General features: G+C 42.8%; 1 protein-coding gene across 1 annotated transcript; it reads right to left on the bottom strand.

Annotated features, from left to right (window-relative positions):
- Nucleotides 1-1,684: 1,684 nt before the first annotated feature.
- Nucleotides 1,685-15,227, bottom strand: ireb2 (iron-responsive element binding protein 2). Its single transcript, XM_040133533.1, has 22 exons — nucleotides 15,019-15,227; nucleotides 12,345-12,431; nucleotides 11,726-11,891; nucleotides 11,283-11,420; nucleotides 10,921-11,163; nucleotides 10,440-10,509; nucleotides 9,920-10,103; nucleotides 9,497-9,636; nucleotides 9,042-9,213; nucleotides 8,708-8,808; nucleotides 8,311-8,427; nucleotides 7,998-8,157; nucleotides 7,443-7,578; nucleotides 7,042-7,126; nucleotides 6,779-6,935; nucleotides 6,121-6,245; nucleotides 5,886-5,990; nucleotides 5,608-5,750; nucleotides 4,794-4,941; nucleotides 4,383-4,505; nucleotides 3,815-4,000; nucleotides 1,685-3,387 (listed from the first exon to the last, which is right to left on the bottom strand). Exons 1-22 carry the CDS (start codon nucleotides 15,041-15,043, stop codon nucleotides 3,277-3,279), a joined length of 2,922 nt encoding a protein of 973 aa, XP_039989467.1. The 5' UTR covers nucleotides 15,044-15,227; the 3' UTR covers nucleotides 1,685-3,276.
- Between the last annotated feature and the right edge of the window lie 1,338 nt (nucleotides 15,228-16,565).

The following is a 16,565-nucleotide window of genomic DNA, read 5'->3' as shown; positions in this document are numbered from 1 at the left end:
CTGCTACGCATGATGAAACTACAGGTAAGCTTTCACACCCCGCCCCTGCCCACTCCAGTCCACATTGTCGTTCCGTTCTGCTATCACACATCTCTGACAAACCACAATAACCTGCTCAGACTAAGAAAGCAAACTGTGAAGACAGCCTGGGCTTGCTAAGGAACTACAAAACAAACCAAAAAAAAAAACCTACAGGTCCTTTAATATGAAGCACTGTAGAAACTCTGATCTTCACACTGGAGGCTCCCAAACAAAAGACATCATCAGCTGACAGCTTGCTACTCGCGTCAGCTCATTTTGGCAGTCGGACAAAGCGAAACACCCTCTTCGTTCACTCTTGTATGACAAAAAGAAACGACACGGTTTGGCAACGCTTTCAGGCGGTTAGTGGTTGGGCATGTCACAGAAATAGTGTAGGTGTCAATAAATAACTTCTCGTAAACACAGCCGACACACCATCATGCTCTCTAAAAAAAAAAAAAAAAAAAATTAAAATTCATAAAGGCTCCAATCCACATCCCATATAATGTGACAATTGCAATGGAGGGATGATTTCAGAGAAAGTGCCATTATCTACCAAAGTACTCTTTACCAGGTCAAAATGGTGTCATGCACAAATATTGAATCATACCGAGCTGACACAAAAAAGAAAAAGAATTATTTCACACTGAATCTTAATGACATGTCCAGTACCTCAATACATGTTCTTTGTTGTGGATTATAAATCAAAGAATGCCCGCACTTTAGGCAGGGCTGGTGTCCAGTCACTTAAAATTCAGTTCAGTCAGTTCACACTGCAATTCAGCTGGTAAACGATAAAGCATTGATTATTTATCCGTCACTGGGATGGATTGGTAATCTCCTCGTGCAAGGAGCGTTTGTTGTATTTAATAAAAGAGGAGAGCGTGAGATCCGGAGAGTGAACACGGACGCACACGTCAACCTGCAGCGGCATGAAAAAGCGCCTTGTTTACACTTGTCACTTCGACGCAGCTTTAACCTTCACATCGTGCTAAGTGACAGGACCAGGTGTCCAAAAAAAATTAGGCCCAGTTGTTGAAGGAACGGTTTAGGAGGTAGATGAGAAGACTGGTACAGTAAATATAAAGCCAGGAGAAGTTAGCTTAGCTTAGCATAAAGACTGGAATCAGCTAGCCTGGCTCTCTCCAAAGTTCACAAAATCCACCCACCAGCACCTCTGTAGCTAATTAACCGAACAAGGTGTTACATGTTAATTAGCGGTGTTGACGGGTGGATTTTTTTTTAACCTTTAGACGGAGCCAGGCTAGCTGTTTCCGATCTAGCGAATTTCCCAAAATGTCAAAGTTGTCCTTTAAAAGAAGAAAGAACGCATTCTTCTTCTTACAAATAAAAACATAAATTCATTAATAACAAAATGCACCCTACCTCAGTTCAACACCTTCTGGGGTTTTGCCATTACAGCTAGCGAACTTTGCTGACTCTTCCCTACGTGTGCTACCGTTACATTATATTTTAGCATTCAGAATGTAATTATCATTTTTGTAACTGTTTAGCAAAAGTTACATAGGCTTGCTTTAAAAGAGTGCTCCACCGATTTAGCATCGCACTTCTGTAACATTCACAGACTCATGATCGGCAGCTAAAAAAAAAAAAAAAAAAAGGATCAAAATTGATGCAGCAGAACCAGGGTCCTGTTTTTATTCTCTGCATTCTTCTTTCTCGTCAAAACCTGGTGCCCGTGTTACCCACAATGCGACGCAACCGCCAAAAGTTCAGTCAGAGATACTAGCGTTATGCTAGTAGCGGCTAATTTAGCCCCAAGCTGCCAGCCTGAACCAGGGATGAGGAGCAGGTTACAGAGGTCTGGTAAACTCACACCTTTCAACTCCACGCTAACAGATTCCCCCCCATTTTCAATCATGTAGTCTTCAGACCCAACCGACGCTGCCTCAGGCGACATCACTTGAGGCCATTTATCAGACTATAAAGAGGAAAAAGCTTCATACAACTTATTTCTTTCACATATGCCATAGTTTTCTCCAAGACGTGTAAAAAGACTTTAATGTGTAAAATCGGGGCAGTTCCCCTTCAAATAAATATTTCTGCTAATGATGCTAAACACTGCTGGGGGTCATCGGGCTGCAGAAAGAGACTGAACTGGACGTGGTAATTTGAGACACATACACAAAAGCCATTAAGGTGATTCAGCAGTGTGATGGCACAAAATCTGCTGTTTTCAATCATGCCTAAGGGAAAAAAAAAAAAAAAAAATCATCAAAATGACAAGTGTAAGTATAGCCTTCAACATCACAACTGTCTTTCATCTCAGCACCGGTTAATATGAAAATTTAAATGTTACATAATTATAAAGTTGCACTTTGATGATACTTTGGGTACAAATACTAATCGTGTTTTAAATAGGTACTTTTTGCTGAAAATAAATCAAACCTTCAGAAGAACCTGCTGCCGTGTGCAGTTGGTATTAACGAATTCCTTATGCAGAAAAGCTTTTATAATTTACCTTTAATGAGATGCAGAGGACTGTCAGTTGTAGTAGGAGCCACGGTAATGCAGGGAGCTTTGTCTTACAAGTAACAGCAAAAAGAAGAATTTCACATTTTTTTCACAGGATATGAAATGAGTATTAAGAGGCAAATGTGTTTTGTTTTGTTTTTTGCAAATGGTTGGATTGAGGAAATGTTAACAGATCTTTAATTTATAACATAAGATTGTTTGGCCCCAATTAGAAATTCGGGCAACTGACATCAATTCTGCAACTTTTTGAAATTCATTTTACTTGGAGGTTGAGCACTGCATCCCCGAAAAAACAATGTATTCATGCCATAGTACCTAGCACCATCTTCGCCTTTCTAGGCAGGGTTGTTTTTTTTTTTGTTTTTTAACCAAATGACAACAGAAGCAGACAGGATTCATTTCTTCTTGGCTATAATGACAAAAAAAAATGTCCCCTCAGTCTCCAACAACAAAAGACAAAAAGTGCTCTTCATAGGTCACCCAGGGTACAATCTCTTAATTGAGTGCATGTCAGCGCTTCTTCCTGCACTTGTTTTTGACGGTCATGTGAGGAGAAACGAGGCTGAAACTGTCATCTCAGGACTCCAATAGTTTGGAGACGTTCATCCAGCTTAAACAGACAAACCATCAGTCTTTTTGTTTACTCCAATGAGCCCTTTTTCATCCATGCTGAAGAAAAAACTGGCGGTAATAATGCGGGCTGCCGTTCATGAGCCTAGCGCACACTCAGTGGGCTTGGGGCCAGGCTGCAGGCTGCTTTCAGAGTAAAGTCCGAGCAACGTATCTAAGAAGCCCTCCGTGCTGGAAAAAGATAACGTCCATCTCGGTTTCAAACAGTGCGGTGACGAAGAAGGACTTTCCTTGGCTGGTCTGCAAGAAAACACAAACAAGTCCTTCACTACGGTGCCATCATAAACGTGCAAAACCAGTTGATTTACACTGTGCCCACTCTGGCCCTTAGTGGATCAAACAAAGCAGCTTTCATTTTGGAAGATGGAAAATATTTTCACCAACTTTCATAGAGATACCATCTGCAGGTGTCTGTATTTACCTTTTTTTGAATTCTCAAAATCTGTCCGTAACCTGCTTGGCAAAAACATATTTTAATACTTCCTGCCACCGCCATAAAGAACAATTAATTCAATTTGACCAAAATAATCTTCTTCTCAGTAGCCACACTGCTTTCCAGGGGGTCCATTACAAACAACCAGATACGCTTCTGGCAGTTTGAAGACATCTAAGCTGTGTGTGACTGCCACCACAGCTCGGCGCCAGCCGCCGGCCGCCTGTCGCCTACCTTGACAGTGAGCTGCTGCCTCGGACTCAGGCTCTCTGGCAGGGTGACGGTGAACCTCTCCTTCCCGCTCAGCTCCAGCGAGTTGGCGCTCTGGCCGGGCAGGAACTCGAGCGGCATGATGCCCATTCCCACCAGCTGGTTCTTGTGCAACTTCTCAAAGCTCTCAGCGATGACCGCACGCACCCCCTGTCGACCCGAGAGAAGCAGGTCAATCGCGGACACAAGCGAGGGCGTGGACTATCTGGAAGCTTTTCAGATATATGCTAATGTGCCAGCCAGGGTTGTATAAATATTAAAGAAAAGGTTACCCGATAAACTTTTCCTTCCCCTCAAATGAAGAAAATTCAGTGATATTCTATATTACGAATATATTAAAGAAATATAGAATCAGGGGTTCATGTTCTTGAAGAGTGGATACCCTGAAGTGGAATTAAGTCACTCTAATGTACCATGTTAACTAACAGGTGAAAGTCAGTAAACCTAAATTGACTAAATGAGAAAATGACAGCTGTTACTGGCTGTTTATTGTATTGTCTGGTCAGTGTACAGTGCGTCTATAGTAGTTTACCAGCAGGTATGGTCCTTTAGCTACCCAGTCCCTGGAGTTTCCAGAGCCGTAGTCTTTGCCTGCCAGGATGATGAGGGGAATGCCGTCTCTCTGATAGCGTTCAGCTGCCTCGAAGACATCCAGCTGATCAGACAGACAGGAAAGGGGACAGGTTATCAGCAGCAGGTCTGACTTTGCGAAAAAAACAAAAAAAACAACTAGCTGTCTAGTCTGGGCCGATCCTGCAGCAGCCGATAGTGCTGGGCACACACTGTGATACAGCTCGAAGGCCACGAGTTCCCCCACTGTAACAGGAACGGTGCTTGTATTGGCCAAAACAAGAAGAACTCAGGATCACCTTTGTCAGAGGTGAAAAAAACAGCATTTGTCTCTCATAAATGCACTTCCTGGTTCGGTGAAGTGTCTACTTACTGTCTGGCCTGAGGGAATGTGCAAAGTCTTGGGGCCCGATTTGCCGATGAATCGATTCTGGAGCTTGATGCTGGCGAACGTGCCTCTGGTCATCACTGCGTCGTTCCCTCTGCGAGCGCCGTAGGAGTTAAACTCCCGCGGTGTCAGGCTGGGGGGAAATATTCAAAGTGAAATGCAAATACATTTCAATTTGTTCTGTGATAAAAGAACAGTGTAAACTGTGACTGTGGCCAAAGAGGTTGGCTTTGTTTCAGTTTCTGTTCATTGTATCTTTGTATGTGTTCTGCATCTTTCAATGTCTGAAAATCTTAATACATCACAATTTTGGTTCTTTTTTTATTTAGTTATTTTGTTTTTGTCATGGAAAAATGGCAAAAACGATGAATGCTTTTTTTTCATTGACGAAACAAACTAGTGTTTAATTATATTTTTGGGCCAAATATATGATGGCATTATGTCTGTCAACCTTGGAATAAATCTTAGTTTACTGCTCTCACGCGGAGGAGATAGTGACATGAGTACTGCAGTCTGTCGGCGACAAGTATTAATGCAGGACGTACACAATGCAAATGCAAATAATGCATGTCCTCTGGCCAATCAGAATTGTTGTGAACTTGTGCAGATTAAAACTAACAAGCCACAGTGGTTGTAAATCTAAGATATTTAGCAACTGCTGTCAGATTTCCACAAGCCATTCTGACTGATTACCGAGCTGTGTGACTTCAGCGGCAGAGAAAGATTAGAGGGCATTTAGCTAGTGGCGCTAGCCAAGTTAGTAAATCTGGTCTTCCTTGGGGCCGAGAGGGAAACTGACCGTTTGCTCAGCAGGTACTTGGCAGCTGCGCTGACCCTGGCGATGCTGCCCGCTGGTGAGATGTGATCTGTTGTCACTTTGTCCCCGAGGAACAGTAAGGCGTGAGCGCTCTCGATCGACTGAGGAGGAGGGACCTCTTTACTCTGAGAGGAAAGACAGGCAGAGGAGGAGCTCACCGGCTGAACTGCTGAAGTTTTTTCTGTTGTACTGGGAACAAAAGCGGCGCTACTTCAATAATGGAAACCAGGAATCCCTCCGGGATCGACATAAAAACTTACCAGCTTGCTGAAAAAACACGGTGAGCGGATATATGTGGACTTGTGATCCCAGGGGAAAAGCACAGAATCCGGACATTCAGTGTTGTTCCAAAATGTGTTCCCTTTCTGGAAGAAAGCGCAGCAACATTTGTAAACAATAATTCACGTGACTCGAGTAACGCACAAGACAGACAGCCACAAAAGAGAGACAGAAAGAAAGTAAGGAGAAGAAAGCCAGTGGAGATTGTCTCCTCACCTTCATCCTCCCTCTGAGATCCCTAAAAATGGAGGAGATTACTGTGTCCTCCTCAGTCTGTTGGACCTCCTCCCTGGACGGCCAGATATCACGAAGATAGAGCTCCTTGCCCTCCGATGTCACGCCTGCATCGACAACAGGAAGTCCAACTTTAGCACCATAGAAAGAGTATCGATATTAAAGCACGGCTTTTTCTCTCAACATCTGTCCAGCCTGCTTCACGTTTTTAGAGGAGAGAACATTTTAAATGTTGGTTTCTACGCACTGGAACTTGGGAGGGCAGCTTCAAAAATAGAAAGGCTGGCATCTTCCATGGCGTAAAGTGAGAAGACACGCCACAGGAGTTGTACACAGAATTAAAAAAAGATAATTCTTCAAGTTATGTTTTCAGTAAGAAGGTTTATTTTATGGTCTCAACTATGTTTATTCTACTGTAATACAATATATATATAAATAATTAAGGACCTTATCACTAGCAGGTAAGGGTTCGTTTAGACCTTAAACTACCACTAACCTGCACTTTTCTGACACGTCTGCACAAGACACTGAATCATTACACGCTCACTCACTATAATCAGCCAGATTCCTAAAATCCCCTAATGGACCTCAGATTTTAGAGCCGCAGCTTAAGGCAGCCCCTGACGTGTGTCTTCCTCACCTAGAGGCTCTTTTTCGAAGTCGATTCCCACAGTGCCCGCAATAGCATAAGCCACCACCAGCGGAGGGGAGGCCAGGTAGTTGGCGCGCACGCAGTCGCACAGGCGGCCTTCAAAGTGCCTGTTGCCAGATAGGACACCGCAGGCCACCAGGTCCCCCTAAAACAAAGTGAATGGTCACGATATAACTGTTGTGAACTATAAATGCAAGCTTTATTTTGATATCCAAATAAAAAGCGGGACCTTATGATTATGAAAATCTCACCTGTTTGATTGCATCCACGACGGCTTCTGGCAACGGTGCTGTGTTTCCCACACAGGTGGCACAGCCATAACCTATCACCTCAAACCTGCCATGGGAAGGCAAAACATAATGTTGTGTAAAGGAATTAAATCCTTCAGACTTCTTTTGTGCCTGTGTGTGACAACATTTTCACACACAAAACACTAATTATGACACAAGATAATTAACACGTGTTAACGTGCTAACTCTTTCAACACCAGAGCGGAGCAATGTTAGACCTAACCTGTGCACTGTAACTGCAAATACAGGTTTATCTCAGGTCAGCCTTGGTATTGGTGTGTGTGTGTGTGTGTGTGTGTGTGTGTGTGTGTGTGTGTGTGGGCGGGCGGGCGCATGTGCTGTCACTGTGTACACATGCTCACCCCAGCTGGCTAAAGTAAGGCAGGACTCCACTGGTACTGAGGTAGTGAGTGACCATGCCACTTCCGGGAGCCAGGCTGGTCCGGATGTACGGCTTGACAACAAGCCCGGCCTCCACGGCCTTTTTGGCCAGTAGACCTGAGGAAGAAGAAGAAGATCACAATTACCGCCACGTTATGCAAATGTGCATGTAGTAAGTAGCCACACAGACAAGTTAAGTATCACAAAGAAGCAGATTTGTGTTTGTGAGTAACAGAAAAGACAGAAAATATTGTGAGAGAGTAGTTATAACTGGCTTCATGCATTGAAGCAGAAATGTACAAATTGGCAGTTTGGCGGTAAAATAAAAGACTGAATGACTAGATTATCAAAAACGTTCGGCCAGCTCGGAGAAAAAACAACCACATCATTAATGCTACTGTGTGCCGCTGTCAATCTTACACGTTCAGTCGAATCTTAACAATCAGCTCACCCTCTGACCGATGCACAGGTTACATGAGGGACTATTTTCCAGAGGAAATGTGATCACAGCCTCGTTTTCTGACTCAGTCTTTTACCTGCAGTCAGCATGACGGATGGGTTGCAGTTGTTGGTGCAGCTGATAACAGCGGCGATGACCACCGAGCCGTGGGCCAGCTGGTACTCCTGACCGCAGTGCAGGAAAGGGACGCGGGTCTCCTGCTTCGCCTTGGAGATGTGGAAGCCTTTAAAGCCCACCTACGAGGAGACCGAAGGAAATGCATAACCCTCAGCTCTCGGGTGACAAAAAGCCCCACCGGCGTCACACTCAGTTTGAGGACTGGCAGAGTAAAGTAGCAGACATGGATCTGAAAGTTTTTTATTGCGTGTGTGTTTTTCTCTTCCCGTTACCTTCTCATCAAGGCAACTCTGGAAGTCTTCTTTCATGCTGCTGACTGCCACTCTGTCCTGAGGCCTCTTCGGTCCGCTCACATAGGGCACCATGGAGCTCAGGTTGATTTCAATCACCTACACAGAGAACAACACTTTGTCTTTCACTTTATAACGCGAGTCAGGACCTCTACTCCTACACTCTTGGCTAACTTTTGCAAATACGCCCATGATGGAGCACTGCTACTGTTCTGGTCTTACAAAACAATTAAGAGGAATTATTTTCCTCATAAACAAGATGTTAGGACTGTTGAAGCATCATCTCTTTACTGCACTTCATTATTGCACATTAGGGCCTCAGAAATATTATTACATCAGTTGTCAGGAAGTGTCGCTCGGATTCACATGTAAAAATTACCTCAGAATACTGGGGGTCCTCTGAGGGGTCCTCAAAGCTTCGGAAAAGTTTTACAGCCTTCATGTAAGATTCCAACAATTCAAGTTTTTCCTGGGTAAAATCTGAAAAGAAGCTTAGGTCAGGTTGGTTCTTGAATCGGGGGACAATCCGTCGATGGTATCGTCTTAGACAGTTAACAGTTATAAAACTACTATTTGTAAATGTGAACCGCTAGCAGGAAAGAACTGGTGAATTAAGGCAGAAATTTTGAGCTGTTTCACTAAGGATAATTCCCACATCGAATGTGTGAATGAAATGCAGCGCAGCGTTTCGTAGCTGTGAAGAAAACACTCACTTGTCTTTTTAAAGTGCTTTAGTGTGACTTGGTCGACGGGGAAGAAGCTGACAGTGGCGTTGTACTCGGGGCACATGTTGGCGATGGTGGTTCGGTCAGGGGCTGAGAGCTGGGAGACACCAGGTCCAAAAAACTCTACAAACTTTCCAGCGATCCCAGCTTGCCGCAAGTGCTGAGAGAAATCAAAGAACATAACACATTACTACTCACATGAGACAAAAATAAATGTTTTGCCTGTAAACAGTGCTGTTACCCTTTATATTTTAACAGCAAGTCTGTAGATGTCACAGTCCACTTTACCTTCATTTCTTGCAGTTTGCAGTGATAAAACCTTCCCTGTCAAGTTACTGTTTTTTTGCCTGCTACCACAGGCCTCTTGTGTATATTGTTACAGTTACAGGAAGTTTCACAGGCTCATTCCTCACAACGCATGCGGGGCGGCAGAGCCGCGTTACCTTTGTGATGCCGAGGACGATGTCTATGGAGGTGGTTAGGGGGTTGATGGAGCCCACCAGTTTACAGCCCACCACCTGAGGAAGAGTCAGAGACACTGGCTGGCCCAGCATCACAGCCTCTGACTCAATTCCCCCAACACCTGGAGGAGGAAAAGCAGAAATTTGTTTGCACTGTAGAGTGGATCCACAGGAAAGTACCTTCATTCACCATTTATTTAGATCGTTTTTGATTCCCTCTTAGGGTGAGTTCTACTTTCCCTCTACGTTTTTAAATATCTGAACTATTTTATTGTCTCTCCTCAGGCCTCAGAAGAGGACAACTATCAAATACGGTTGTAAATTACAGTTCTTGAGCTGCTTGACCGGCTGACAATGTTCACAAAAACAACTGGTAATAACTTTAAAGTTTTAAAGTGTTTTTACCCCAGCCCAGGATGCCCAGGCCATTGATCATGGTGGTGTGAGAGTCGGTTCCCACCACACTGTCAGGGTAGATGAAACCATCGCTGACCTGGACCACTCTGGACAGATACTCCAGATTCACCTGGTGGACTGCACCCACATCCGGAGGAACCACGTTCACATTCTTGAATGCTTTAGAGCACCACTGTTTGGTAGTCGGAGAGTAAAACGGCACTTAGTAAGAAAACATTTCATTTTGTCTCTCAGTTTTGTGCTGTTCCCTAAAGCAGACAGATTTAAAGTTCCTCAACTTTTTATTGAGAGCTACATAACATTTCGATGAGCCAAACTATAGACTTTTTTTTCTTTTGTGGTAAAAGCATCTGACTAATAAAAACTATAAACCAGCTGGCATTCTATAAAAAATTCGTAAAAAGAATACAACAATACAAAACCACACCAGTTTCCAAAAGAGACATTTCTCTTGTTCTGATTTTCTAACATGATGTAATAAAAACAGATTTTGCTCTTCCCTCTTTACCTTAAAGAACTGAAGTCTCTCTTTGTTTCTGATCAGTTCCATTTCCTGATTCTTCAGAGCTGTTTCAGTTCTGCAGAAAAAAGAACAGACAGTAAACATGGTAAAGGGAAACTCTTTGTCAGTCAGCAATAATATTTCAAGTCATGTGACCTGCATTTTCCCTCTTTTGAAAGAGGTAAAACACAGTTGGGATATTGATTACCAAGTGACATTCTAATAAGTGTTTACAAATATGAAATGCAAAACTAAGACAAAGAAAAAAGTTTGACAAAGTTTTCTATCATCATTTTAATAACTTTTCTCCGACTTATTTAAAACAAATTAATGAGCAAACAAAATGAAGTAAATACAGAACTGCTCACATCTAACACTCCTTCACAGACAGCTGAAAATGTGAGGCCCGTTTGCTCCTTTCACGGCCATTCAGATTAAATCACCCTCATACTGTACATCTACAGCCCCGCTGTCCTTCAAAACTTACTCAGACACAGGCTTCAGGTGGAAGGGGCAGAGGAGAGGGGTGTTCTCGATCTGCTGGACAGAGGCTGGAGGTCGACCCGGGGAGGCTGGAGGGTCACTGCAGGCAGCTTTACTACATGTGCCCCGCTGGCCTCCGCACTGTGAGCCTCCTCTGGACGGAGGCCTGGAGGGTGTGGAACGAGTGGGACCCTGGCTCTGGTTTGGGCCGTCCCCTCCACCGGGGTTTGGGGCATTCTGTATGGCACTGTGGGCAAAAAAAAATAGGAACAAAACATTTTTAATTAAGAAGATCAATTTTCTTTTTTAACTACAAAAAAAATAACTTACTTAATGTATAAAGGTAAAATACAAATGCAAACACACCATTTGCTATAATCAATCTGTAATGAGTGGTCTACAATGAGGTCTGTGGGGCATTTAGGGTTGACTAGGCTGGGGTCCACACCATGTTTGGCAACAGCATCCCTCATGGCTGCCAGGTCCACCATGGCAGGAATACCCCTGTCAAAGGAAACCAGAAGAAGAAAATAATCAAACCCAAACTTCAGTACAAAGAAAGACCATGTTTTTCCTCTCAACGTTATCCAGTGGGTCAGCGGCTTCGCCCACAACCCATCACTAAGCCCTCTGCTCTGATTTCTCTAGTAAAGGGGAAACTGATTACATCTTGGTCATTACATTTCAGAGGTGACATGATTCATATAAGAAACTGACTGGATCAGTGGTTGCCCGGTGCCCAATTTTGCTTCTCGGAAATGTTTTATAGCATAGAGGACCGGCGCTGATATAAACCCTGTGAAACTCACGTGAAGTCCTGGAGAAGGACTCGCGCTGGGGAGAACGGCACCTCGGCTTTATTCTGCTGCTGCTGCCAGTCCAACAGGTTCTGGACGTCTTCTTTTTTCGTGTAAAAGCCATCACAGTTACGAATTGCTGCCTCCAGTAAGACACGGATGGACAGAGGCAGCTTGTCTACACAGAGCAAACAAAAAAAGAGGTGGTGATATTTAAGTTCCCCTGGTTAGCAAAATGTAGTTGCATTTAATTGTTCATTAAAAGTCCACTGTCCTTTGTACATGACTGTCAAACTGGGTGTGCACTCAGAACTTTTCAAGACCATATAGAGCAAAACCAATGTAGGCTCTTAAAGGTCAATTCATCTTACAGGTATATTTACGAATGCTCTTTAAGACCTTTTAAATGCATACATGTTTCCATTGCTATCCTGGAAAACACCAGAGATAAACATACCCTTATTCTGTAGCCTGCATTGTACAATATGATGATAGATTTCTACTGTACAGTGTTCTTAAAACCAGTGAATCTTTTAGTAAAACCAATACTACATGCAAAGGGTCTGAGAGGAGGGAAACCATGTTTAAAATCTATGTGCCCCTTTCTTTTAGTCAGAGGGCCTTAACTCACCATATCGTGGATCGTTTAATTTCTGTGGATTGAAGAACTTGATCCTGTCATCTTTCAGTGTGTCGATTAGATGACTATATGGGTGCTCTGCGGAGGGGAAAACAAACATTTATCAAAAAACAAAACAAAAAACAAAACACACACACACACACACACGCACAACTCCCACAAGGCGAACCTATGTGTTACAAGACCTGCCCATTTCTAGATATGATCAACTCAAATCGCAGTTTTTGTACTTTGGACAGTCAACCATCTTACTGACATTTGCCCAGTGGGGATCTCCTCAAAACAAAGCAGTTCAGGTGAGGCTGCAGCTTAAGCCACCACTAGGAACCTGGGCAGCGGCCCACATTTTTCTGTACTATACACATCATCCATACAACTGGCTTATTACATACCATGTAGTATTAATGGTTTTTAGCACCTAAGCAGTTGGTCTCAAAACCAGCCAAACTTTGAATTTGACTGTACTGTGGATAAGTTTCTTGGAGAAGGTAACAAAAAAAGATTATTGAAAATGCATTTTAGGGCAGCATACGAATGCAGAGAAAAGCAAAACGAAAGATATCTTCCTTCCTTTGTTGTCTTTATTTGTGGTAAAAGTAGCTTCTGCAGGATGTGGTTACCTTAACTTAAAGGGCTAAAGGAAAGAAAGGTTGCTGAAGTAAAATTAAATAAATTATCCCATCTCTATTTATCAGACTGATACAACTCACATCACAATGCAGACTCAAAGATGCTAGGTTTTGACCAAAAGCTGGATGATGGTAAATTCAGGTTGTATCTGTTTACTGTCGATGAAATTCTCCTTTAAGACTTGATGAAAAAACTAAGCTGAGCCATTTCTGAGCCCTTGTGAACACCATAATCTTTTGGGTTTTGGCATTACTCACTGGTCTCTCAACGGGACATAATGCTGTAACTCTGGCTCTCAGGTTACTGGCTTTTGTGATTATCATGAGACTGAAACTACATAGAAAACACCTGGACTGGCCAAAAAATAATGTCTTTAATATAATGCATGCTGTGCAGTTTTTGGTTTCCCAAATTTCCAATGTGTATTTACTGAATAAATACAGGAAGAAGGAAAGAAGAATGTCCTTAAAGAACAACCCTGCAATCAATCACGAGGTCGTGCGGAGGTGAAAGTCAAGGCCCTCACACGTACTTGGGAAAAAAGTGTCAGGACACATGATGGAACTGGTTCGATCAAATTCCAACAAATCTGATAATAAGCCAATGTAAACTGACACACTTAAACTACCCAGCCTCCTCATCTGCAGTATGGTGGGGCACTGCAGCAAGAGCATTATCACTGCTGTTCAGGACGAAGGCAAATAGACTAAATGCTGTAAAATAGCTCAACTGACCTAAGCGGGCATGAATCCGTTCAGAACAGAGTTTTTAAACATAGCTGGATACTGATAAAAGGACAGTGTTTGTACTCTGGGCTCCACTGCAGATGCAAGGTCAAGGAATTAAATAATAATAATAAAAAAAACGTATGATACATTCATAAGGCAGGATGATGGGAAGAGTTAAAGCAAAAAAAATGCTCACGTATTCAACCTTGTCAAATTATACATTTAACATTTTCTGTACAATTTGGCCTCTTCTGGTCACATGATTCACAAGCAGCCTGAGGGTCGCTCTGATGTTTACTCACTTTTTTCACATAACAACCCAACCTCGGCACAGCTAGCGTGCTCGTCTCCCTTAACGAACCTGCATGCTAAAACCCAAGGCCATAAGCCCATGCAACGCAGGCAGGGTGGAAAATATATACAGTACTACTGGAAATACATCACAACGAAAACAGCGGCTGGTCACTAGTGAGGTCCAGTGGAGGTGAACCCCTAAGGGAACCTGTTTTCACCGATAAAGCAGGAGGGTTAGAGATATAGGTGAAAGGTGAAAATCCCTATTGTCACTAGACATGAAAACTATTACAAAACCGACTCGGTGCTACGTTGTCATTTGGGTTTTTTGTTTGTTTGTTTTTTTGCTTTGTGAACGGAGACAAAACAGGTCCTGGATGCCAAAGAACACTTTGTCTCGTTGTACCCTGTCCCTCCGATCGATAAAACTGAAACCGAAGCATGGCAATGACAAGCTGATTTGTTGCGAGCAGGCAGGGTGGAAAATGTACAGATGGTGATCGTGGCAATGCCGTCTACGAACACCCTCGTACATCAAATCGTCTCCTGCATCCTGCATGAGTCCTGGTGACTAGGTATGGAGGACCAGCTAGGGTTCATGCTGCTAACGCGGCTCCTTATCGCGGAGCACACTCTCGCTACTTATCGTCCCACTGGCTGAACGTCTTGAGATTAGAAAAAGCGAGGTAATTAACGCACAGTTTAAGCTGAGCTAAATAGTAATCCTGTCATTTCGAGCAGAGCAAAGATTCCTCTAGCTTGCGGTGCTGGTTTAATATAACGGCTCTTGGTTAATTGTAGAGAAAGGCTAACGAAGCTAGCTGCTGTTAGCTTTCATGTCTCCTAACAGTTTCACGCCGGTACACTTAATGTAATGTCAACTAAAAATCAACCGAGAGCCCTTTTCGGGGGAAGGGTGTCTTTTTTTTTTATTCGATTCCTGTCTGTTAAGGGTAAAAAGCCGATCGGATGTCGGCTTTCCGAGGTAAGGTTAGCAGAAGACCCCTCTTTACCTTTGACTGGGGAAGTGAGCGCCATGATGACTTCTGAAATCAACACGACCCGTCCTCGCGACTGCACAGGGCAACGCCGAGCCGACCAATGGGAGCGCAGAGCTCTAAAGCCACGCCCACCTCGGGCGATTACTAACAAAATAAAAATTAAAAACAACTAGAAAATGCGCTCATCGGTTCGCACGCCTCCGCCAAGGTTAATGTCGAACGGCGCACACCAGACTTCAGGGGGGGTAAAAGTCAAATAGAGTGATCCGGATATGCCTCAGGATTTAATGGGTTCATCCCCGGGCCTGTGCCCCATCCCTCCACCAAGTTCGGGGCGAATCGGTTCAGTAGTTTTTGGGTTAATCGTGCTGACAAACAAACAAACAAACAAACAAACGAGCAAACAAGCAAACACAGGCGATAACAACCTCCAGAGCGGGGGTGATATAAATAAAATAAAAAATGAAAATTTTAAAACAGAAGGTCATCAAACTGTGGCAGTGGTGGAAAGTAACTAAGTACATTTACTCAAGTACTGTACTTAAGTACAATGTTTTTGTATTTCCATTTCATTCTAATTTACTTTTTTGTAGAGGGGAATTAATGAATAGCTAATTGGTGTAAAATGCATCTTTTCTCTTTGTGTGAGATAAATGTTTTTTTGGTTTCCCTAATTTAAACTTCTACTCAGTTCAGAGTGAAATATTTACAGCTTTAGTTGCTAATCATTTTACAAATTCAGATTTTTGCATAGAAAACATATACAGATCTTATAAAATATGATTTTTTTTGTTAGAAATTAAACTACTTAACAGTAAATTCAAATAGAGCTGCAAGGTTTTGTCAATTGACAGAAAATTAATCGGCAACTATTGTATTAATTCTTTAAGATGTTATCTATTAAGGATTTGCTGCCTCTCCTTTCAATTACTTGAAGAATTTATAATCATTTTTTTTAATTTTGAGGTTTTGATCATTGGTTGGACAAACAAGCATTGTGAAGATGTCACTGTTTTCAGAATTTTTACAAACCAAACAATCAATAATCAGGAGATTAATCCATAATGAAATAATTATCATCATTAAACTGGGGCAGTGCTGGAAATCAACTAAGTACATTTCCTCAAGTGCTGTACTTAAGAGTAGTTGTGAGGGTACTTGTACTTTACTTGAGTATTTTCATTTTATGCTACATTATACTTCTACTCCACTACAGTTCAGAGGGAAATTTTGTACTTTTTACTCCACTACATTTATTAGTTACTTTTCAGATAAAGATTGTAAGATATTATACTATATAAAAAAAACTTATGAAAAGCTCCTAAAATACAATCTCACAACTGTCAGTGTGGTTTTACGGCACAGTATGAGTGAGGCTTCCCACGATTCTTCAAACTCTGCCTCCTCCTCCGAAGACATGTTGGTCGGTTCAGGAGTTCTTTCCACCATCCGATGATATCCCCAGTCAGAGTCAGCAGTTCTTCTCCCTAGCCGAACAGAGCCTGGGCCAAGCCCAGCTTTCCCTTCCTGAGTCGTCTGATGGTTTGCCAGAACTTCCT

This window comes from Xiphias gladius, chromosome 8 (assembly GCF_016859285.1).
Source record: "Xiphias gladius isolate SHS-SW01 ecotype Sanya breed wild chromosome 8, ASM1685928v1, whole genome shotgun sequence".
Taxonomy (NCBI): domain Eukaryota; kingdom Metazoa; phylum Chordata; class Actinopteri; order Istiophoriformes; family Xiphiidae; genus Xiphias; species Xiphias gladius.
This window is presented reverse-complemented; position numbering and strand designations above follow the sequence as displayed.